We start from the raw sequence: 25,941 nt of genomic DNA on the forward strand, positions 1-25,941 counted from the left end.
TTCCAAACCTCACCTATGGCCAGGGGGTTTGGATAATGAGATCCTGTAGACAAGCGGCTGAAAATAAAAATAAGTTCCCTTAGCCTTGGAGAATAAGGAGTTCCGTCTTCTAGAGGAGCTCAGAGTAGAACCACTTCTTCTAATGAAGATTTTGTTGGAATCTTCTCACCCAATTTCTGACTGTCAAAAGAAAAAAATGTCTAATTTTTCTAATTATTTTTCTTTGAAATTGTAAATCAGATGACCACTTGCTTTTTATCTTTTAATACAGGTCCCTGAAAAAGTAATTATCAAACCATGCGTGGACATGTATCCTACAGTTTACAGCGTACATAAACTCTTCAAAAGAGTGAAAACTTTCTCCATGGACAACAATGCAGTTTTCTCAAGCTACATATAAAAACATCCCTTAAAAAACAAAAATTGACTTTTCAGTTTACATTGAGAAAGTTTCTTGGTTGAGTTGCAAAACAACTTTCGCTAACAAGAAAAAATGTCCAGTTTAAAAAAATAAATACATCTCAGATTTGCCACATCCTGGATGATTGAGCATATATACAAACGTATGTACTATCATGTTAAAAATATCATTTATGTGCAAACTATTTGTATTTCTTAAAAGATAATTAGTTAAAATTGCGTTTATTTGATTTGTGACAGTGCGAAATGTTTGGAAAGGTTATTAATCAATAACATAAAGAAAAATGACTCGGTTATTTAACAATCAGTGGATCAACAAAATGTATAAATATATGCAATAACATCAAAGTTTATGCTCAATAATCCAGGTAAAAAAAATCCAACAAAGTTAAGTCAGGTCATCTGGACGTTTTTTTTTTTTTTTTTTAAGACATTTCGTCCTTCATCCAAAGGACTTCATCAGTCCGAGGAGCCACAACAAACTCAGTCCCATTAGAGGCTTACTCACATAGTGGGTCAACCAGTTTGATGGTGATAAGATGGTTTCTGGAGTCCGCCCTGTCTCTCTTGTCCTTGGACTGATGAAGTCCTTTGGATGAAGGACAAAAAGTTTCAACCAAAAAAAGAAACTGTCCAGAGGACCTGACTTGTTGGATTTTTTTACCTGGATTATTGAGCATGAACTTTGATGTTTTGAACCACATGGCTGCCTCAGAGGAGTCAACGGGATATGCAATAACACGTTCTCATAAAAACGGTACTGATTCAGTATAATATGGTTTACATGTGTTTTCAGTCCAAGTGATCCCAAAAAAGAGCAAAGTTTACCAGAATAAGGGGGGTTGCACATTTTCCACTTTTCTTGAAGTAACTTTTTAATGTCACATTTCCCTGAATAACAATTTCAAGCCATATTTTACATGTATCTCAAAAAGTTATGGCACCATTGGGCTGTTGGAAAAAAAAATGGCGAAGCAAACAGATTTTGTCTTTGATGCTGGAGAAGACACTGTCCTGACAGGAGCTCCCTCTTATTACCAACGTCTGCTCTGCTCTTTTGTCATGACTGTGCAACACACGGGCAAATCACAAATAAACTTGAAAAGTTGTGTTTGTGTGCCATTCAACTCTATTATTTTGGGCCTTTGAACCAATCAATACCAAACCATCCATGAGTTGTTATTCATTTGTGTTTATCACACTGGGTTTTTCAACCTGGCTCTTAAATCTCACTTTGGTTGGCCTTGTAGCTGTTTTAAGTGCTCTATAAATAAAATGGTATAGTATGGTAAATCTCGACTCGGCTCTCAGCTCAGGGGCCGAGATGGTATAGGGGCAAGGCAGCCGGCTTGGGACTCCAAGGTCCTGGGTTTGATCCCCAGTCATTGCACATCTCGTGGTGTCTCTGAGCAGGACACCTTATCCGCAGTTGCTCCCCGGGTGCCTTCTACAGCTGCCCACTGCTCCACCTGGTGGCGGATGGGTTAAATGCAGAGAGCCAATTTTGCCATTGTATGGGACTTACAATGATGACAATACATAACACATTATTATTATTATTTATTATTATTATTAAATCTTCAACATTGACAGTCGTATTATTTAAGCATGACTAAAGAAAGTTTATTTTCACGCTGACTCTCCAAAAAGGACGTAGTTTGATCTGCAGTTATTTCTCAATCTCCACACAGCAGTTTACATATAAAATACGTATGTAGATGCATATAAAAACTATGTAGAATAAATTATAGAATTATAGAACACACAAATCAAAATGAAAAGAGAAAGTATTAAAATATGTAGTGATATATAGTAGATTGAAAGAGATAAATTTTTTTTTTTTTGCTTATTTTTTTAAGGTGTCCAAAATAAATTTTTTGGCTGATTATTTTTGGTTAATAAAACATTTTCTAAATAAATATTGTAATCTACAATAAGTTTTACTTTTTTTTTGGAAATCAGCTTCCAACAAATATTTAAATCAACAATTTCTTCATTCAAATGGGCTTTAGAATAAATTCAAAATTCCTAGACTTATGAGGATGTGAGATATATTCAGATGGTAGACCACAATACTTTCTGGCAGTAAATTTTATACCATTCGAAAGCCTGTATATTTCCCCTAAATGGTGCCACGTCTTTAAGGAAACTGCAGTTGTAGGTTGAGTAGCAGAGTTTAGTATGTCGGTTGTGTCCATGTAAAACTTGCCAAAACTGATAACTCCGCTATTGGCTCTTGCGGCATATCTTTTGTTGGATTGGATGATTGAAGTCTAAAGAAGACGTATAGTAGGGCAAGTGGAAGAACCATACACATTCAATGAAGATGGTTCTTCCTTCCCATGCTACTCACCAACTTGGTCACACGTTACTTTGCGATGGCAAACCATTCTTATTCAGTGTTTGTTGAAGGTCGACCAATGAGGTTGTGTTAGTCAGTCTGAAATGAACAGCACACTTAAACTTGATCCCACAGGTGTTCAAATGGGTTGCAGTCTGAACTGCCCAACCTTTCCACACTCAAATTCTGGAGGTAGTCTCTGACAAATCCCACTCTACATGGGCAAGTGTTCTCATCTTAGTGGCTAGAGTTCGGTCCAACGCTGTGGAGATATGGGATTGCCACAGGTTGTGAACTATCTCGTGGAATGCCATGAGACACATTTCATAGTCGGTCTGTGACACCCCTTGGTATATGGAGTCAATAACCACTTTGTTATTGATAAGAGACTCCACTCGCCTCTCATCGGTTCTTCTCAGGTGTAGGTAATTTGCCACTGTGACTTTTTTCTTCGCTCTGTGGGTGGGGTCGTTAATGCAAAGTGGGTGCTATCGCAACGGTCATTGTGTTCAAGCCATTCCGCCTGTTGTGGTCCTTAATCGCCCTAAAATCAGACTTAAATTTCTTTAGCTTATCTTGGCACTACTTATAAGTCCAGGTGTAGCCATGCTGCACCATCATCTCCGATATAACTCTGACAATTCGCTAATTTCTTGTGGCGCCATCTGTCAACACGATCAAAGAGGAAATGGAGGGTCAGATGCAGTTTGCAGTTTTGCTGGGCGGGTCATCCAGTGAAGTAGCTCCGCTGGCCAGTCAACGGGTGTTGTCTGCTTACGTCAAAATCTGCACCTCAGAGCAGTCTGTTTGGAACCTCATACAAGGTAGTCCCATAAACCGAGCTGGGGGGTGGGTACCAGCAGTGGTCAGGCCCTTAACTGGTGCAATGAGGAGCAGAACCAATAAGAGCTGAGAAAGTGGCAAAGCACCAAATTTGGAGATGGTACTAGGACTCACTCTGAAAAAGTTCTGCTACTTGATTCTGCAGAATGCAGCTTAAAGTTGCACTATGGCAAGAGCCATAGGGCAACAACTCAGTTAAATGCAGCATGTTTGAGGCAGAAACCAACTGACCGCGGTAGGATCCATGCTCACACGTACTAGCAATCAGACACCAATCAGGTATTAAAGAAAATTTAGTACGTTTTTCATTGGTGCAACACACATACTCAACACTGCTGCTCAACTATCAAATGCAATGTACATTCTAATGTGGCACCATTTGAGGGGAAATAAACAGGTTTTTTCATAAATTTAAGGGGTTTTTTTGCAAGAAGCATTGTTCTAAAAAATACAAATTTCCTTACTTTATATGTTATGATTAGTTTTGTGGTTACAAATATAACAGCAATTGTGTTTAAAATGGTGCAATTTATACCATCCCAAAAACAAACTGAATAAAAAATATCACTTGTCAAGCAAAAAAAACATTGAATGTCAATTTTTCAATTGTTTCATGTTTTTGCATAAATAAACTGTATTAGTGACCTATCACATCTGTGGTTTCATGAATCGGTAACCAAAAGAGTTCATGAACTTGTGACCACAGGATTAAATAAATAAAAAAGAAAGACCTATTTTTCTAAGCAATCAAGATTTGTCTCCTTAATAACTAGACTCTGGATTTATGTTATCCATGCTGTCTAAGATAATCCCTTTATTTTAATTTTATTTTTAAATTAATTTTAATTGATGGTATCACATGACTGTGAGAACAAAAGAGGAAAAATAATAAGAAAACGTTTATTGGACATAGATTATTCCTATTAGCAAGTTTGTTTCCCCAAAATAATATAATTGTTTTTGGAATAGCTAAGAAAAAGAATGCTAAAATTACTGAAATAATGTTTTTATATAGTTGCACACAAAAGAAAATACTTAATTACGGTGGCCCTGAGGTGTAAATGAACATTTGAAACAACTGAATTATTTGGAAAAAAATGGAATTACATTTGAAAAAAACTGAATTGCATTATATCAAAGCAGAAGTGGCTGAAGCGGAAGTAGCCGGAATCACATTTGGAGTAAATGGAATTACATTTGAAAAAACGGAATTGAATTAAGTCAAACCAGAAGTGGTGGGGGAAGGGGTGTTTTTATTTATTTTATTATTATTTTTTTTTAACTTTATTACAGTGGCCCTGAGGTGGTTTGGCTTAATGCAATTCAGTTTTTTCAAATGTAATTCTGTTTTTTCAAATATAATTCCATTTTTTCAAATGTAATTCCGTTTTTTCCAAATGTAATTCCGTTTTTTCCAAATTTAATTAAGTTTATCCAAATGTAATTCCATTTTTTCCAATTTTAATTCAGTTTTTTCAAATGTAATTCCATTTTTTTTAATGTAATTACGTTTTTTCCAAATGTGATTCCGGTCACTTCCACTTCGGTCACTTCTGTTTCGGCCACTTCTGCCTTCTGCTTTGGCTCAATGTAATTCCGTTTTTTTTTTGTTTTGTTTTTTTTGTTTTTTGTAATTCCATTTTTTTTTTTCAAATGTGATTACGGCCACTTCTGCTTTGGCCACTTCCGCTTTGACCACTTCCACTTTGGCCACTTCCGCTTCAGCCACTTCTGCTTTGACCGCTTCCGCTTCGGCCACTTCTGCTTTGACTCAATGTAATTTTGTTTTTTCAAATGTAATAACATTTGTTTCAAATGCGATTCCGGCCACTTCCGCTTTGGCCACTTCCATTTCGGCCACTTCCGCTTTTTTTATGTAATGCCGTTTTTTCAAATGTAATTCCGCTTTTTTGTTTTTTTCAAATGTAATTCTGCTTTTTCACATGTTGCTCATTTACACCTCAGGGCCACCGTATTTAATAGATTTGTTTTACTGTTACTATATACAAGAACAAACTTGTTCTCATACATTATTACAGGATAGCAACAATTGTATCAATACTAAACAATAAGTATTAATCCAAATTAGCACTTTTTTTTATACCATTTTAAAAATTTTAGTGTTTTGGCAATACAGTCTGCAAATCCAACCATCCATACATCTATTATCTTTTACCCGCTTGTTCCTTTTTGAGTCACGGGCAATCTGCAAATAATGTGTACAAACATTTATTCAAGTAAAACCCAGTGTGACAAACCATTTCAGCAGACACACGTAGATATAGTAACTTAAACGCTGGGACACTTGAACTTTTCCTTCATTTCACCTCAGAAATTACAGTCAGGTTTACATCCATTCATCAGGGAATGAATGTCAGAATAAATATGGGTTTTGTATTGAGTTCCTTGAACCATTCTACAAGATGGAAAGATTGCACACTAAAGGACTTAAATAAAAAAAAAAACAGGACTTTGGTGCGCAAATTTGAATTTTTTGTAGATAATCTTTAAAATGAACAGGGTCAAAATTATACACTGTCAAACATTGACAACGAACATACACATACATTCATTTAAATTTTATATGTTGTACTGAATGTCTCAAAAGTATTTGTAAAAGAACTAGATGTGGACAAAACTGTTGATATTCTTTCATTAAATTTAAAAAATGCAATGGTTACTGGAACAACTTGAAACTGACTATAAAAATAATATTAATATGAAAAAAATCAAATTAACTATCGCCATCAGAGCAATGGTTGGACCCAGACACGAGGAGTTTGAGTAAAAAAACAAGATTTATTAGTGAACAAGAAGCTGATGTGGCAGCAGTAACTTACACAAGAAACAATGTGTAGCACGAGAAAGAGGACTGAAGCGTTTGGTGAAAATCCAAAATAATGAGCCGCTGGTGACGAGACCATTTAAATAGCAAACTGAGTGGAAGTGGGAACACCTGGGCTGATTACTGATAGGGAATAGGTGAAACAGGAAAACCACTGAGGAGGTTTACTCAGGGTTAATGGACGGTGGCACTCCACTCCAGTTATTGCTTTTAGATTTTATTTAGTTCTATATAAGTATTTTAGACAGTCCAGCGTTTGGTTCTGAACCATTCTTGGGTGTTTTAGCTCTGTGTTTTGGATCATCATCCTGGTGAAGGATCCTATTGAAGGATCCATGACTTGAGACTGTGACCAAGCTTTCTGACACTGGGCGGAGCATTTAACTCCAGAAAGCCTTGATAGTCTTGAGATTTCATCATAGCCAACACAGATTTAAGACACCCTGTGCCAGATGCAACAAAGCAGTTCCAGAACAGAACCAAAGCCTTCTCACTGTAGGTATACTGTAATGCTTGGCTCTGAGAACATAGATCTGATTGTGGTCCAAGAGCTCCAGTTTTGTCTCATCTATCCAACAGACAGACTTTTCCCAGAAGTTTAGTGGCTTTTCAATACGTATTTAGAAAAATACCAATTTGGATTTCTTGCGATTAGGTGTCGTCCTCCGTTGTCTTCCATTAAAGCCACTTTTTCCTCAGTGACCGATGGTACAATCTGACACTGATGTTCCTTTACCTTGACGTAGACCTCTAATCTCTTTGGAAGTTCTTCTGGGCTTTTTGGTTACTCTTTAGATTTGTCAATTTGGCATCAGTGTTCTAGGGAATTTGTCTCACGTCTTGTGGACCTTAAACTTCTGGATAATCTGTGCAGATTTAGTCACAGGAATACCAAGCGGCTCAGAGATGATCTAATAGTCTTTATATTTAAGATGATGCTCAAATATTTTCTTTATAAGCTCCTGAGCCAACTCCTCAGCTTTCTGTGCTCCATGGTACACACCATGATACCAATCAGCACTGTGACTACCTTTCACCCTTTAGACAGACTGATTACAAAGTTGATGACACCTTTGATGCAATTACAGGATACTCTTTAGTTTAACTTGTCGTCATAGTAAAATTATTTCAAACTTTTTTTAAATGTGCCATTTAAGATATGAAGGCCGGTTCCATATGTTGGTTTTTAAAAGGGGTTCTGTTAAACCAAATTTGAAAAACAAAGACTGGTTTTCATTAATTGATTCTTAGTGTTGTTTTCTTTTAGATTTTTTAAAAATCAGTTTTAAGTTGTTTCAGTGGCCATTGTGGGTACAGTAGTCCCTCGAAACTTCTTGGTTTTCGCGGACTCACTCTTTCGCGGGTTTTCAACATAAGATTATACACGACACATGATTGTCAACTTTAGTATTACTCACGTGATAAGTTAAATGGAGCGAGAACCAACCAATAGACCAAAAAATAATTTTCGGACAGGCGCCACCATTTTGTAGTTTTCTTTCAATAAGCCTATACTGTAATTCAAGTCAAAAGAACTACATGACCCAGAAGCCAACAGTGCTTCCGGCTGCTGCTTTATGCCGAAATTCAAAGAACGAGGGCAGTGAGTTGTCCTTGAACACTGCCAGAAAGTTCCATAGTCCTGATAAAGATTGCACAGTGTCTATCAGCCGGCTCAACGCTGACACAGATCCACAGATGTCCTCGGGAGGGAAGCGATAGGGGAGGGAGCGGAGCTTCTTGTTCACATAAACAACCAGGAGAAGTTTGAGTTAACTGGCCAATTCAAGGCCGAGTGGGGAAGCCAAATTCAGATAGCACAATTATTTTGTGTCAAGCAGCCTCTGCTTGAATTTTCATGTCTGCCTTCATAGTTCTGCTGGTACGTCTCACTGGTGATTCCAAACAGCCAAATTTTGTGGTCATGCCGCCAGACTGAGCTTGTAACCTTCTCCAAGGTCAATTCCTTGCTGCCAGGGAGTCTCAGGAGCCGTAAGTGGCCTGCGAATCTCAGAAATCGCACCCAGCTTACGGCTCAGCTCATTCAGCATCTGAGTCTGAGAGCTTACCGGTCGGTACATTCCTTCATACAAGGCAGGCAGCCTTACAATTGCCAGAACCGCTGCTGCCTTCTTTCAAATTTGTCGATATGCCAGATACCCATCAACACCAAAAAGCAGAAATGCGGTTATCATTAATCTAATTAGGTATGCGTCTTCTACGTCCTCAACGGACAATACAGACAGACACCATCTTCCACTGGCCCCAGGAATCTATAGTGTATCCAGCTGTAGGTGTCCCTATATGTATGTTGTTAAAATCACATATGTTTAAGAGTTTATAACATTGTTAAGAACATTGCAAGAGTGTGGGAAGGATTTATATAGCCTTAAAATATCTACTAAAATATAGCATTCCTACTTCGCGGTTTTTCACCTATTGCGGTGGTGTCTGGAATGTAACCCCCACGATAATTGGAGGGACTACTGTATTTCACTAACAAATCTTGTAAATGAACTTGTTTTAAATGTAAAACCTGTAGGTGTTCTACTAGACCAATTTCCTGCAGAGACCATTCAGCTGAGTAAATCCCACGTCTCATACACACAAGAACTGCAGCTATCATCAACTTACTGTGAGGAGACTAATAATGCCATCATGAGTGTTGTATTCTGGGTTGATTTAAAAGTGACCTTTAATTATAGAGGGAGCAATCTGCTTTGATGCAGGAATACAAATGAGGTGAAATGAACACAACTCGAGTGTTTACATCCCAGCGCCTCTCCGCTGTAGCTGCAAGCTTCATTTACCATGTCTTACCAAGATGATTGTGTCACAGTGAAGGGAAACGTTTTCACTTAAACTTTGCAATAATCCAGCACTTGTGTAAATGAAGCCATTTGACTCGGTAATGAATGACATTTGAAAGGGACTAATGAAGCATTTCAAGAAGTTTAAGAAAACTGTGAGATCACATGGCAGCCAACTCATCGGAGACTATCCAGGGCTTTATATCAGCATTCAGTTCAGCAAATTTCAGAAAAATAAAAACGCAACATATGCTCTGCTTTGTAGATTTAATTTGGATGAATTCCCATGTTTTAAAACGTGAACTTACTGCAGTCCTGCATGAGTTTCAGCTGAAAATGTGCTTTGCTTTGATTTGTTACCTGTCTGGAGAACAGCAAGTATGATGTAACAGACTTATTTATTTTTGGAGTCGTAACATTTCTGTCTTTCCCTGATCCACCTCTCTGTGCTGTGTGTGTAACTAGGAGTATCTAACGGAGCTCCAGGCACTGCTGCGTTCAGTGTCGGAGACAGACTTCAAGCTGAACTCTCCTGAATACTGGCCTGCAGCGTATTATAACCTGCCCCAGCAAGAGCTCTGCCTGAAGGTCAGCACCACTTTAGAGATTCTTGTTGGAAGGAATAAAGCATTTCTCAAGAAATTATCAATATTCCAGCAGTTTGTGACATTAGCACGTTCGTTTACTTTACTATTTTTCGGTAAATGCGAAGTCTAGTTGCTTAGTTTTCTGTTACCAAACGGTATTCTTTTTCTTTTTTCCACCCCTTTTCTAAGACGTATTTCCAATTTTACATCCGAAGACATTTTTACCCACTGATTTAGGCACCGCAAACTCTCTTTTATCTAAACTGGAGAAGGATTGAGTGCTTCTGTTAGGTTGGGAGTGACTCAGCCTCAAGTTGAAGAGGTTAGGTATCTGGGAGTCTTGTTTACGAGTAATAGTAGGATAAAGCCAGAGATGGACCAACACTTTGGGGCCTCAACAATAAAGACATTGCTCCAGGGTGAAGAAGGAATTAAGCCAAAAGACAAAAGAGTTTGATTTCCAGGCCAATCTATGTTCTAACCTTTAACTATGGCCATGTAATAAGGATTATGAAGAAAAAAAAAGTTCCAGATACAAGGGTTTGAAAAGAGCTTCTTCCATAAGGTGGCCAGGATCTGGCTTAGAGATAGGGTGAGGATCTTTGGCAACCAGGGGTGAGCTTATCATTTCACATGAAAATAAGTCAGCTGAGGGGCCTCAGGAATTGGATTTGGATACCTCCTGCATGCCTTTCATTGATTTTCCCAACATGTCTCACTGGGAGGAGACCTAAGGCAGACTCAGAACTTAAGTGAATATCAAGGTCTCCAAGGAGCTATAGGGTCCTAGGCAGGGAGATGGATGGGTTTCCCTTATGGGTTTGTGTTGCTACATTGACCCAAACATGGATAATTGGAGGAACATAGATGGATAGAATCTGAAGTTGTTCAATAGAAGGTAACTCAACTTCAGTTCTGAACATGCCTTTTGAATGAGAGGGGAAATATCTTGTTTTATTTATCTTAGGCTTACCGAAGATGCCATTAATAGATTGATTTAATTGATATTTCCGGAGTTTGGATGTAGAATTAATTGGTAAGATGTTTTTTTTGTTGTGTTCTTCAAGCTATTTCTTAACTTTTTTACATGGGTTGCACACCTTTTTTGTTAAGTTAGAATCATCTGTGGTAGATGGAAATGTTGTAACCAAGTGCAAATTGTCACTGGGTTCCAGAAATGCTTAGATTTGTGGCAGATGTCAATGAAAATTCATATAATTCCTGGCAGGTTCATTGTGGCACAAAATTCATTCTTTTCTTTGGTAAACAATTTCACAGTACTCAATGAATGATTGAGAATTTTTGACTTATTTTAAATCCTCATTCAACTGTATGCAATTCGTCCTTACCGTTTATAATTCACATTTGTTTTTATTATGCACCTTTTTATATAAAATTATTAGTGGTTTTTTTTTTTTTTGTCAGTTATCTGTTCAGTTCCAATGTTTAATTGTCTTCTCTTCCTCCTCATACACAGGAAGTGAAGGAAAACATTGACAAACTAGAAGGACCCTTGGAGACAGCACTAGTCCACAAAGAGGAGATGGTGTTAGCTGCTCGGCCTTTGGAAGGCCAAAGGATCCAAGAGACCGCTGTCCTCCTCAGTACTAACTGGGACAAACTAAACAAACTCTACAAGGACAGACTCAAGTAAGGAAGTTATCAAACACAAAGGAAATACAGTTGTCCCTTGCATAGGCGATACAATAATTCTATGTGAAGGAGACGTGTCCCCCCCCAACATTTAAAAAATATTTGTTTAGACCACCCAACATTTACCATGAAATATTAGTTCACCCAGCACTGTTTCTATATCTTCATAAACAAATCCATTTCACTTGATTAATAAGAGAATACTCAAACCACCAAAAGTCCACTCCGGGTTTTCCTGGTGACCTGCAACAACTCACCACACCACATGCAGTGTCCTCACTGCCATCTGCCTTGGCAGGACTCTCATCTCTGAGGGTTTTTTTGTCAACAGGGCGAGGGGAGGAGGAGGAGACACCTCTGTGTTGCGTACTAGCTTAGCACTATATTAGTACCGGCAGTTGTTGACCGGGGTGGGGTGTGGTTAGGATGTGTGCGAGAAGAGGAGCACTACATCTGTAGCATCTTAGCTAGCACATCTGTGTTGTGTGCCGCTAGCTAAGCATTACATTAGCATTGGCAGTTGTCGATGGGGGGTAGGATGCGTGAGAGAAGCAGAGCATGCTTGAGTCACACAAGGAGAGCTGTTGGTCAGGGTACTTCATGTTATGACCTGCGGTCTAGAATAGTTCTCGAATCGAGTGTTTACATATGTAGATAAACGTAGATGTTTAACAGCCCGTTAAAATACACCAAAATGTAGGAAATGGCATCTACTTTATTCAAAATTTTCTGGGGGAGAACCCCCAGACACCCCCACCAGTGTGTCACCCCCACATTACAAATGCTTCCGACACCAATGATCCCTCGCCATATCACAGTCCACTTCTTGCGTCTTTACTTTATTGCAGGTTTTAGGCCTTAAAGCCTTTATATACAGTGTATGTATATATATATATATATATATATATATATATATATATATATATATATATATACATATATACATGAAATGTAGCAAAAAAATAACCCCACTACTTTGCTGATTTTCACCTACCACGGGGGACTCTGGCACATAACCCCCGCAATAGATAAGGGATAACTGTAAAGTACTGTATATAATTTTTCAAAGGGGTATACTCCCAAGCAAAGTTCAGCAAAACTTTTATTTATGGTTTATGTAACATTGCTTGACAAAACTTAATACTCATCTAAGAAATAACATGTATTTTGGTAATGACGCTGTTATTTTGTAAGGGGTGTTCCGCTGTCTGTTGATGCTTTTTCACTTAAACATATTAAATAAAACAAAGTTGTAGAAAACCAACAAATGACAAAAATAAACAAGACTTCATTATAAATTACAGCAAGTTGCATTAATGTAGTGAAAAATATAATGATCCAAAAAAGATACGACAACAGTCAAGTAAAGAATGTTAATGAATACTGTTTCAGGTATTCAGTAACATATTCAACCATTGAATAAGGTATGAAATGCATCGGGATATGTAATACCGTTTGCTTTGTAAAACCTTAGGTTAATGCCTGCTGCTATTTAGGGTGAAGAGAGCTTAATAACTCAAAAGCTTGAATAGTCAAATTTTGTTCCATAAAGTACAAATCTCATCCCTTACCTAATCCAAGAAATATAATAATTAGCATGAAGGGTCACAGATAAAGACTGCAAACATCCTGATTACCTAAAATTGGGTTATAGCAACAGTTTAATGGACTTCTTACAAATCCAGGCAAAATACAAAAATGTATTTGTCATTGCACATTATCAGTTAGTTTAATTCATGAATTTCAAGATATCTTCTAAGCATGTAATTGTTTTTCCCTATTGTGATCAAACTGCAGCTTCTTAAGGTCACCAAGTAAGAAGGAAAATAAAACCCACCTCCAGATAAACAATATATTTTGAGTAAAATAGACAAAATGAAAGGCTTACACTTAATTGTGAAATAAATGTGGTGCACTAACTGACTTTTAACAAGACTGTGCCGTTTTTGTTCTAGTGTTTTTTTTTTAGCAATGCATTTTAATTAACGCATAATTATGAAAACATTAATGTTAATCTGATTTTTTTTAAATATGGAATATTATTAGGAAAAAAGTGAACAGGCGTAGATATGAAATATGAACTATTCTGGAACAGATGTTCAGTTCATCTTTTGTTAGCGTTACCATGGAGATTTAGCGACTGTTTTTCAGTGTCCTTTGTCATTCCAAAAATTCAGATTTTCAGTTTACCATAGCTGGCAAAGCCCAAAATCTTGCATTCTAGTTTAATGTTTAATGTGAGTTAAGCTTGAAAATTAGTAAAATAAGATTTAAAAAACTGGCACTTGTTTGACTAGCCATCGCCGTAGCGTGCACAAAGACTTTTGCCTCTTTCTCTTTGCTCTATGACTGATGACACACCTAGCTGCTTACTTTACGCAGATTGTACCAAGTCAAGCCTCAAGTTGTGTGTACAACACAATGGTGCAAGCCAACATTCTTCAGTCAAGTCATCTGGACAGTTTCTTTTTTTGTGCTGAAACGTTTCGCCTTCGATCCGGAAGGTTCATCAGTCAAGGAAACGCACAACAAAACTGATTTTTCCCCCAACAGCTTATTCCAAAGTGGAACAAACCAGTTATGTTGGTGCTAAGATGGTCTCTTTGTCACGCCCCCTCCTCCATTGCCGGCCCTCTTCCTTGTTGACAGTCGTGTCAAACTGGTTGAAAACAACAAAGTCCATGGTACAATGGTACAAGCTACAGATGGGCTACACAAAAGATAGAAAATGCAGATAATCAAATTCTGGGCCAACCCCGTCTTGCCTAATCCAATCTAGTAGCACCTTATAGGAAGCTGAAAAGCATATGTAGATAAATTAGGATTTGAGTTCCATACATTACACTAAAATTAAAATAAACAATTAGGGATGCACGATATTGGATTTTTGGCCGATATCCGATATGTTAAAACTTATTTGGCTGATAACCAATGCTGAGACCGATATTTTATATACATTCCTTTGTCAGAACGTAGCCCTCTTATTTAGGCTTATTTGCTACAAAAATTATGTAACAGCTGTAAGAGCTGGTAACATATATTCATTAACAGCCATATGCATAGCACTTTAACTTACATTAAATGAAAAGTGTTAAATGTTATTTATTAGCATTAGTCACCTGCGATGCTGTCTCTCTTGTGGAGGCTTGTTCCAGGTTCCTATAGCTGCAGTGTGGGATCCTCTGCACTCCTGTGCATGAAGGACAGACTTTTTAAGTTCTAAGTTTTTGTCTATCTATTGTGCTGTAAGACTAATCATGCTAACGGGGCTAACACGACGTCCAAATGTCTGTGGTAAAAACTCACCCAACAAGTCGTGCTATCGGCTGTTAGCTTCTCAATGACGTTGGAAATGGCGGCTTGTAACTCGGGTAAGGCTACATCGGAAAAAATATCTGACTGGGGACGATGTAGCGAGGCTCAACGTAGTCCATAAGTCTTCGGAATCCTACAACCTCACCAGCGAAAAATAAAACTTCCACACCGCAGACATTTTGAATTTTCCTCTCCGCCGTGAGATCGGGCAGGTGCACGTGACGTCATCGCGTTGTGCCGCTGCTGCAGGCAAAAACACCACCTTTTATATCGGCGAGTTATTTTAATGGAATGGCCAATGTCCGATACTAAACTTTAATGCTAATATTGGGCGATACCGATACCATGCCCATAATGTGCATCCCTAAAATCAATAAAACGACACACCTCTTCTAGGGCTAGGCGATATATCGAATTTAACGATGTATCGCGAGTTTTTCAATTTACGATGGTTAAAATGGCTCTATTGCAACCATCAAGTATTATTAGAATTGAAAATCCATGTAGTTTTTTTTTCTGCCTGTCTGCGCCGCCAACTTCACACTGCCCCTCCTACCCCCTCACTGAATACAAACGCAGCCCCTCACGTGTTGCCTCACACTCGCTGACTAACGTCGTGAAGGCGGCGCAGCTGTAATAGTTTATTTTTTTTAGACATTTATTTTGAACAGTTACAGCTGTTTAATAAATGTGCCTGTGTGACATTTGGGACAAAGCTTTTTCTCTAGAAATATACTGTTATTACTTTATGGGAAGAAAAAAGATTGAGATATATATATCGTATATCGCGATTTATCTTAAAAATATCGAGATATTAATTTTGGTCCATATCGCCCAGCCCTAACTTCCTGGTCTAACCCAAGTGTTGCGAAAGCTGAATGTTTGACTGCAGAGCGCTGTCTTTAGGGTGCTCCATCAGGTTTAGCAGCAGATTCCTTTTATGTTCCTACCTTATTGTCTTTTTTTAAGATTCTTCCTGTACAATTTCACCATATGTGTTTACCTGCACAGGCTACGTCCAGCCTAATGATGGTCAGCTGTGCTCGAGTGTGTACTTTGCCTTACATCCAGTGTGTACTTGCATTTCAGAATTGCCCATCAATATATCTGTAAAACTACCGGAGTAAACATTTTTATAATTCGCCATTTGATGTAGCTCACCATAGCCCTAACCATTAAGGGTTTATTTTATTCTTTGCAATGAGTAGCTTTTAATTTTACCACGACTGCTAACACATACATGTTTTATTTTTGTGCGAGTGTGTGTAATTAGCAAGTATAATTTTCCATCTGCTCTGCTGTGTTTGTGAAGGCGTTGGCAGGATTGCAGCTCCAAGTGGCAGAAGTTTGTTTCAGATCACAAGACTCTGGAGGAGTGGCTGAATAACGCCGAGAGCACTTTGAAACTGTCAGAGTCTGAGCCAGCAGCGCACAGACAGCATCTCAGGGTAAACACGCAGAGCACACGCAAGCAGCCGCAGACATTTAAATGTTTAAAACTCACCTTTCTACACAAATATAACAAATCTGCACCCGGGCAGCGAATGCGATACATATTTCAACCTAGTAATTGTTTTATTTTTTGCGATTTGTTCATGAAAATATCACGTTTACTGCTCCTGCAGTAAAGTTAATTGGGGAAATTACGTGTTAAAACAATTATATGTTTTAATTAAACTATTCTGTTTGCAAAAGTGAATACAAAAAGCCATACAAAGTACAAAACACAAGTATAAGAATAAGTAACATGTCTTGTTTTACTGTTTTTACCTGCTTATCATATACTTATGGGGATGGATGTCATGTTTGGGCTTTTAATCATTTATTTGGAATGCTCTTTTTTAAAGGTAGAATGATTAAACAACACTTTCACTGATTAAAAAAAATGAATTTGGTGTACAAGTTTGCATTTATTGTGGGTTTTCTCTTAAGTCACACAGAGTCCGAGGTTCAGGCTCTAATAATATGTATTTAAACACCCCCCACTATTATTTACGGGCTGCGATGGTGTAGAGGTAGGGCAGCTGACCTGGGACCAAAAAGTAGCAGTTCAACTCCCCGCCATGCCCACGTGTCATGGTATCCTTGAGCAAGACATCCCTAATTTCTCCCCAGGCAGCTTACATAGCTGCCCACTGCTCCACCTGGGTGTATCTCAGGTGTGATGGGTTAAATGCAGAGAACCAATTCATCATTGTATGGGAGCATACAATGATGACAACACATAGCACTAGTACGTATTTGGTTAAAAACTCCTTGGCAAGTTGCACCCGAACCAGAGGCTTTTTGTACACAAGTTTCTGGTATGATTTTGGGTGGATATTGAATCACTCTTCTTGGCAGATTTTATTTAATTTGTTTAGTTGCCTTGCATGGCGAAAAGTGGCACAGTTGGTAGAGCTGACGCCTCAACTAATAGGTTGCCAGATTATTTATTTAGCCTTTATTTCCACAGGTAGTCTCATAGAGTTGTGAGGACTCATTTTCAAAAGAGACCTGTTTTGGGAGCAGATGATGGGGGTTAACGGCCTTGCTTAAGGGCCCAGAGTGGGGCAAATGTGGGTGGAGGCAGGTGTGGGTGTTTCACCTTTTCCACCCACATTTTAACGTTTTCGATCCAGGGAGTTGAACCGGTGACCTCCCGATCACAGGCCCACCTTCTCTAACTTCTGCGCCACCACTCACCTATAAAGCGAGATTTTTCTGGATGGAGTTTGTGTGTTCTCTCCGTGCATGCATGGGATTCACTGAGTGCAGCGGCTGAATGAACATCCATTTGGGCTTTGATGGATCGCAGCCTGGCAGTATAGTCCCGTCTGAAGCTTAATTAAACTTTTTTTTTTTTTTTACCTCTTTCAAGGCCGATCAGCGTTCGGTCAAATGGTCGTGCGGCTGGTTAATGTATGGCAAGCCATGTTGCCATATAATTGGATTGTCAGCCATGCGCGTTTGCTGACACAATCAAAAGCCAGACATCGGTCCGGCCCGCACATTAAGCACAGTATTATGGCCCGACCCGGCCCTAATCCGGGTCGGACTGGGCCGGGCTATGGATTCGGGTTAGAAATGACAGCCCAGCTCATGTGGTACATGTGGTGGAATGAAATGTGTACACAGGGTCCCAGTTACATCCAACAAAAGTATAAATTGTAAAAGAAAAACGGTAGTAAGATCTAAGATAGGAACTAAGAATACGCTCAACACTTAATAGTGCAGAAACAATACGCCGAACAACAGCAGCACGAACATGAGTCTGTTTGAGCAGATGAGTATGAACGTGAAAACAACAGCATGAAATAAATCAGCAGCATGAGATCAGCAGCATGGATGTGGCTCTGTGATGGACTTGCAGTCTTTTCAGGGTGTACCCCGCCTCTTGCACAGTGACTGCTGGACATTGGCACCAGTGACCCAGAAAGGAAGGAGAAAGTAAAGATGGACGTATGTATGGATGTATGGATGGATGGATGGATGGATGGATGGATGGATGGATGGATGGATGGATGGACGGACGGACGGACGGATGGATGGACAGATGGATGGATGGATGGATGGATGGATGGATGGATGGATGGATGGATGGATGGATGGATGGATGGATGGATGGAAGAGTTTCTTGCATGTAGTCTATGGCCTTGATAAGTTAAAGGACTTTCTAGAACCTTCGGCCCTACTTTCGGTGTATGTATGTATATATTTGAGCTAAATGCAAAACAATTCTGTAGCAACAGTGAAAAATGTTTGAGAGACAGGAAAACTGTCAATCCCAAGTAGTTTATTTGAGCGTGATGCAGCGACGGAGGCCAAATTCTGTTCACCAACCTCCCATAGTGAGATACCGAGCAAGGTTTCAAAGAGAACTGCTTATCAAAAAAGTGGAGCTTGTGGGCGCAGATGCTACCTAAACACATATCAGGCCAGATTCCAATTTTACTCATCCTTCTACATCTAATAATTTGATGTACCACAAAACATTTGTACATTCCTCCCAGATTTAATATCTCTGAGCTTGTTTCAAGTGTCCAGTCCCAAAACAGTATCAGCGTCATGCTTGTACACGGCAGTTTTCAAGGAAAAAAGTGTCTGACGCAGTGTTCTGCCTCACAACAAACAGAACACTCTTTTTTTTTTTTAAGACTTATATAAGGATATTATATCATCGAATCTGACATTTTAATGTTGCATCAACCTAAATAAAAATAAAAACTGAATTGTTGTTTCAAACTGTTTAATCTGAGGATCAGACGAAGCTTTTAGCTTCAGTTAAACTGATGAAATGGATTCAAACCACGCCGTAAACTTGACACATTGTGAAATATAAGTTGTGATCAGGTGTAGATGAACATCCAACTTTCTGAAGGTTTTTTTAAAAACCCATTTGGTGGATCACAATATATTTTGATAACTGACAAATAGGGTTGAGTCCAACAGTCAATTCCAAGTATAAAGCAAATATATTGCACTGTGTAAATGGTAACTGGAATGGACTTTACTGACATAGCACCTTTCTAGCTAACCACACTACTGTAAGAGCTTTACAACACAACATGTACTGTATTTTTCGCCGTACACATCGCTCCGCCCTATAAGTCGCTCCGCCCTATAAGTCGCATCAGTCCAAATATGTCTAATAAAGTGGAAAAATCCATAACTACTTCGCTTTGCCATATACGTCGCATTTATTATGCGTCACCGCTGACAACCCGGAAATGTGGGCCGGTGTTGTGCCAAAAATCGATTGGCTTCCAAATGGCAGCCGCGGGAGCGTGCACGAGAGGACTTTAACAAGAATTTACCAAGATTAACACTTAAAAACAATTGTTTGTTTGCTCAAAATTATAGTAAAGGTGTGTCTCAGTTTTAACTTTTGCTTAATAAATGCACTTTGACGGTCAAATCGGCTGCATTTCAAAAGTCGATTCGCGGCAGCGGGAGCGTGCACGGGAGGACCCGCTATGCTTTTCTTTGAAATTTAACAAGATATCCACCTAAAAACAATTATTTGTTTGCTCAACTTTATAGCAAAGATGTGTCTTAGTCTAACTTTTCCTTAATAAATGCACTTTGATAGTCAAATACAAATACATCAAATACACAGTCAGCTGTGTTTCAAAAGTATTCGTTGCCTCGGTGTTCCGGGAGCATGCAGACAGGGAGGAACTCAGGAAGGAGGAACGATGCGCATTTCTTCGAAATTTAACAAAAACCTAAAACTATTATTTGTTTGCTCGACTTTATAGTAAAGGTGTGTCTCAGTTGAACTTTTCCTTAATAAATGCACTTTAATAGTCAAATCAGCTGCCTGGGCGGCGCAGCAAAATTAAGTTGATTTGACGTTTGTTCCAGGCGAGCTGGACGAAGGTGGAAGGCTATGGCATGCCGATTGTGTCGTTAATAGCTACTTTTACCTATTGCATGACAAGGTGGCATGCCAGCTTATCCAAGTGCCATCTAGTGGCTGTAAATGGTAGTGTTCAATATTTTCAGTCAGAACGAATGAAAACGGTAATACCTCAGCCAAAAATTGGTTTATAAATATGGGGAAAAAATCCATAAATAAGTCGCTTCAGCGTATAAGTCTTGTAAATTATGCAAAAAAACACGACTTATAGGCCGAAAAACACGGTACCCTCATTTGCCATCCACACACATTCATATACCACTTTATTACAACTCTACAAAGTTAATCTGAATAAGTCATTCTATGGAGACTAATCACTGCTTTAGATTTTATCTATAAATGGATAGGGGACATTGAAGGCATTGGGGGTTTCAGTGTCTTATCCAGGGACACTTCGACATGTGTACTTCATACTATCATTCATGTATACTTGTATAATCAAACCTCCAACTCTCATTGGAGGACGACTGTTCTAACCTGTTCTAACCTAGAATCAGGTTGTCTTCAAGTCATTTAGCACCACATTCTCAGCCAACATGCAATGTGCGATCAGAGAGTGCGACCATCATTCAGACGCCCATCATCCCAGTCAACAACGTCTCTCTGCACTGGCCTTAGCTGGCTATTAGAGACCAATGGAAAATGCGTTGCCTTTTTGTGTTATGTCTAGGCAGGATTCTGGCTTAAAAGTGTTTAGTCGTATTACGTATTATGGTAGATTCCATCCAATGGCTCATCAGCCAAACGCATAGAGAAATTTCTACAGAAAGAACAATACTGAAAGTCAATATTGGATGCGTGTGATCTCGAAGGCCATGGCATTAAAACAGGTCTGATTCTGTTCTGGATATCACTGTATGGGCTCAGGAACACTTCCACTGTGGTCAGACAAATCAAATTTCTGGAAACATACACCACACCTCCCATATTAAGGAGAAGTCTGTTATCTGTATAGTCTGTATAGTGTTATAGTCTACTACATCAATTCAGATAGCAGAGTGCTGTAAGAATGTATGTGTGGAGATAAATGAGGGTACAGATTGTGTTTTAAAGTGGTTTGAGTATCTTGATTAGATGGAAAGGTGCTATATAAGTGCAGTCCATTTAAATATAGATTTGAGATGTACGATCATGATCAGTGCATTCTGTTTTACTTTAAATCTTAGACAGCAGTACAACTTTATTGCAACTGGGGATTGTATACCCAGTATCCAGAGGCATTGCGCCTGTGTGGACTTACCAGTTACTCTTTCTGTATGTGTATGGATGGGCGGGTGTGCACAGGACCTGGTGGAGGCTATGCCATTCCAGGAAGTGGTGCTGGGAAGAGTGAACTCTGCAGGGGAGGATATCAGCCAGATGAGCACGCCAGATGATGCCCTGCGCCTCAGATCGCAGCTTAAATTATTAAACGCTCACTGGGCCGACGTCTGCTATCAGCTTAAGGAGCGCAAAAGGAGGTGGGTGTGTCTGGCTCCTCAATATTTTTGTAGTCTCTTTAGCTTAATGTAAATTTGAATGCATTATATTTTATTACCCTAGTTTACATGTACAAAGTGAGGATAAAGTACACTTTTATGTGTAATCACAGTACTCATAGTAGCACAAGCAACACAAACTGCAAGGTTGTTGATTGGTGCCTTTGGACTTGCTACATACGACTATTGTTAGTCAACATCTACGAGCTATTACAGATGCATTAAATGACTTTAATGGTATCCTATAGAAGAAATCTATACTGTAAAATGTAATTTAAGGGCAGTCAGGGTTTTTTTGTTGTTGTTGTAAATGACCAGATAATGTGGAAAAAGCACTGAGCTATGCAGCAAAGTTAAGTTAAAAGGCTGGTGAGCAAATATAAGACATTTTCACCAATCTATTTTATGTAACCTTTTTAAACCTGTTCAGGTTTGAGAGGGGGAGGGGAGTTGGCACCCATTCCCAGTTAGTGAGAGGTGGGCTATACCCTGACTAGGTCACCAAAAGCCTTGCATTTTCTTTTAATCCATTTTTATGTTAGGAAAAAAAAAAAACACACCTCCTAAACTCTTCATGCTTGTTTAATTGATTTAAATATGTTTTCTGGTCAAAATGAAATAATAAGAGAAGGAAGCAATGAAGCAGATCAAAGCTTGTCAGAACTGCATGACTTCCCACAACAGAGATGCCAGACTGCATGCTGACTTAAAAGTTTTGGAACAAAAGATTGAAGAAAAATAAATTATACTTTCTTCTCTTTTTTTCCATTTCTGTGCTCTGCAGATCATCTGAGGCCAGAACAGCAGCTTCACAGCTTGAAGAGGACATGGGCTCCATGCTGGGTTGGTTGGATAAAGCAGAGTGTGTCCTGGCCATCCCTCTGCAACCTCCAGAACCACAACATATCAGAGAGACTCTGAGCAAAGTCCAGGTACAGTCAGTGAACAACAACATTTACTTTTGAACCGCTGAGTTTTGTGTGTGTGCATAAATGTGTGTGTGTGTGTGTGTTCGTTGTTTAAAATCTTGGGGACGTAATAAAACCACCTACTTTAAGGGGACCGTTTGTAAATGCGGGGCAAAAGTGATCTAATGAGTTATGTTATTGAGCCGTTTATATATATATATATCCGACCTCGGCAAGAGCAAGTGGTGAATTGGATAGTCAACAACACATATCAACAACCAAGTGGCATTAAAGTGATTTTCACAGTGATAATCCTGACTAGGGATTCATGAGTCTAACAACCTCAGGGTAGAAGCTGTTCCTCAGCCTATTGGTTCTGCACTTAATGCTCCTCAACCTTCTGCCTGAGGGGAGCAGGGCAAAAAGTGTGTGTGCTGGGTGAGTGGGGTCCTTCATGATGCAAGTGAGGCCCTCTTCTTGCATCTGCAGGTGTAGATGTCTGTGATAGTGGTCATGGGTAATAATTACTAATGTTTAGATTAGCAAACTGGAAAGTATGACCTCTTTTTAGTGTTTATTGAACGCTCTTTTCAAATCTAAAAGCATTGCCTAATTTGTGCTACTTTGACCAAATTTAGCATTTAGTGTTTGGGTCAGAAAACGGTGGGAGAGGGAGCAACTTTTCTATCAGTTTAGGGTAAATACAGTATGTGAGAATATACATGTGTTTGCTGCTCTGTGATATTTTGTTTAATATTGTAATGCTAAACTTAAGTGCATTTTTGCTTTCATTTATTAATTTATTTGGTTTGTGTGAAATAGTGTTGTTTAAGAGGTTTCCTATCCTGAACTACAGTATTATTTAGACAATTTTTTGTGTTTTTGTCTCTTAGGTACGTGTAGAGGAGCTTCCTGCTAAAAAAGCAGTAGTGGAAGATCTGAACTCCAAGCAAAAACTAATTCCCGCTGACAAACAGAGAGACGTCAGGCGCATCAACACTCGCTGGTCTCAGGTCTGCTGTTTCCACTGCAAATATTACAGCAAAAGCTCATTAAACTTAATGGGGCTTCACATTATGTAATAAAATCTGAATCTGGTTCCAAGTCTATTCATCACTGAAAGTGTAAAACAAGATTTAAAAAAAAAGTGACCCAAAGAAGTTATAAACTAATCCTCTGGGCACAGTTAAAAGTTTGTAGACTCTCCAGTTTGTTGGTTGTACTTTTCAAGTACAGAATGCACATTTTTAACTTATTCTTGAGCAAAAACCTTGAAATTAAGACCTCTCTTGGACAAACAGTGGCAACCTTAATTCATACAGTAATGGACCTTTTTATGGATTGTGCATGCTCAAATTAAATGTTTTGCAATGCATAGTGGTCTACATATATTAAGTTAAAGTTAAAGTGCTATGTCTTGTCATGATTGTATGTTCCCATACAACGACGAAATTGATTCTCTGCATTTAACCCATCACACCTGGGATACACCCAGGTGGAGCAGTTAGCATATTCATGCCTACTTCTGTTTTTTTCCTCAAATCTAATTGACTTTTATTTGTCGTTTGTGTATATTTATTATCACTGATCACTGCATCATTTTCCGAAGAAAATGTATTATATATTAATCTTAAGTTTGATGTTTCGCATTCACGTTTATCTATAGTTGGTATGCCAAATTCAAACATCTGGAAAGAACTTCTTCAAGAACCTTTCAATCAAACTATCAAACATTATTTCTATAGCACCTTTCATACAAATCAAATGCAATTCAAAGTCCTTTACAGCAGGGAAATAAAAGGTATCCTATCTAAAAGCTAGAGTGAGCAGATGGGTTTCTAGTCTATGTTTAAATGCATCAGGATTATGGACTCCTCTCAGATCTTCCGGCAGGCCGTTCCACAGTCTCAGTGTGGAGCTACTAAAAGCAGAATCAACAATAGTTCTTGCTCAGCTTTGCGGAATAGCTAAAAGAGAGGAATCGGTGAAGGGGATGTTCTGGCTCGTAAACTAAAATCATCTCTCTGACCTAGTCTGGTGCTCGGCTGCGAAGGGCCTTGCTAAAGAATTTTAAAATCAATTCTAAAATTAACATTTGTGTCTGGAAGGGCATCCAGCATTAAAAGATTGCCAAATTGTTTGTATGAAGATGACGAATAGAGGAGTAGCTGGAAAAAACAATACAACAGACATTTTCTTCAGAACTACGTTTTCAGTACATTTGTAGACATTCTTACTCAAACAGGGCTCTCAGGGACACAGTGACCTTAACTAACCAAAACAGATATCTTTATCAAAATTGGTGGCTTGAGTCCAAATCAAAGGACTCAAGTTCATACCCCTGTTGAATACCAAACCTTTTCAATAACATTGAGTCTTCTCTTAGGTGTCCAAGGCTCTGCCTGAGCGTCAACTGGAAATTGAAGCTCTACTAAAGGAGCTTGGGAATCTTCAGGGTCAACTGGATGACCTGTCTGCCTGGGCATCAAACACCAGAGCTAAACTCGAGCAAAATCCAGATGAGCCACCAGCCAAAGTGAGGCACACTTTTTAAAAACCTGATTGCTTTAATGTCAGAAAACAGAAGTACAAATAGTTTAAATAAATGTCAATAATTTCTGTACCCTTTAAAACCTCTATTTGCAGCTGGTTGAAGAAGTACATGTCAAGCAGCCTGAAGTGGAGTTTGTTTTGGAGAGAGCTAACCAGCTGTTTAAGGACACCCCTCCAGGCCACGTGGACAAGGTCAGAATAAAGAAAACTTTTACAGTTAGGTGTAGCATCCGGAAATATTAGTTTCAGTTTGGTCACAACTTGTTGACTCTAAAGCTAAACCCTCTTTTTTTGTTTTAACAAGAAGACCTGAAAGTCTCATATCGCTACTGACCGTGTACTTGTGTGTATGGATGGCAGGTGAAATACGGAAAGCTAAGGAAAGATTGGACAGTTATCCTGGAGTTGCTGCGGCAGCATAAGGAGAGGATAGCTGCTGCGTTTCAAGCCAAAAAAGCCTGTAAGATTTGTTGTTTTTTACCAGAAAAATTGTCTTGTGTTGCTTTTGTACTTTTTAGATAGTCAAAATGTATACATATCAGCGTTAGGGCTTTTAATTATTTATTTTACCTATTGTTTTTTTCCAAATTAAATGATTATACAGCATATAATTTTACCAATTTTAAAGACAAAACTGGGTACTTGAGTTCAAATTTGTGGATTTTCTCTAATCTACACATGGGGTATATATGTAGGCTAAAATATTTACAGTGAACTCCACTAATATATGGTCAATCTCAACCTCAAGCGTTTTCTATTGATCCGCAAGCTTTTGGTATAATTCTGA

The 25,941-nt window shown here is 38.7% G+C and overlaps 1 protein-coding gene across 3 annotated transcripts in view; it reads left to right on the top strand.

Annotated features, from left to right (window-relative positions):
- The window catches only part of dmd (dystrophin), a 274,434-nt gene that overhangs the window by 150,420 nt on the left and 98,073 nt on the right, over positions 1-25,941 (top strand). For all 3 annotated transcript variants that reach the window (XM_037696602.1, XM_037696599.1, XM_037696600.1), the window contains 9 exons: positions 9,725-9,847; positions 11,324-11,496; positions 16,127-16,262; positions 21,500-21,675; positions 22,478-22,625; positions 23,495-23,614; positions 24,988-25,137; positions 25,248-25,346; positions 25,515-25,614. In XM_037696602.1, coding sequence (XP_037552530.1) covers positions 9,725-9,847; positions 11,324-11,496; positions 16,127-16,262; positions 21,500-21,675; positions 22,478-22,625; positions 23,495-23,614; positions 24,988-25,137; positions 25,248-25,346; positions 25,515-25,614 — 1,225 coding nt within the window. The remainder of the gene's footprint in view (positions 1-9,724; positions 9,848-11,323; positions 11,497-16,126; positions 16,263-21,499; positions 21,676-22,477; positions 22,626-23,494; positions 23,615-24,987; positions 25,138-25,247; positions 25,347-25,514; positions 25,615-25,941) is intronic.

Source organism: Nematolebias whitei, chromosome 23 (genome assembly GCF_014905685.2).
Source record: "Nematolebias whitei isolate Nwh7 chromosome 23, NemWhi1, whole genome shotgun sequence".
Taxonomy (NCBI): Eukaryota; Metazoa; Chordata; class Actinopteri; order Cyprinodontiformes; family Rivulidae; genus Nematolebias; species Nematolebias whitei.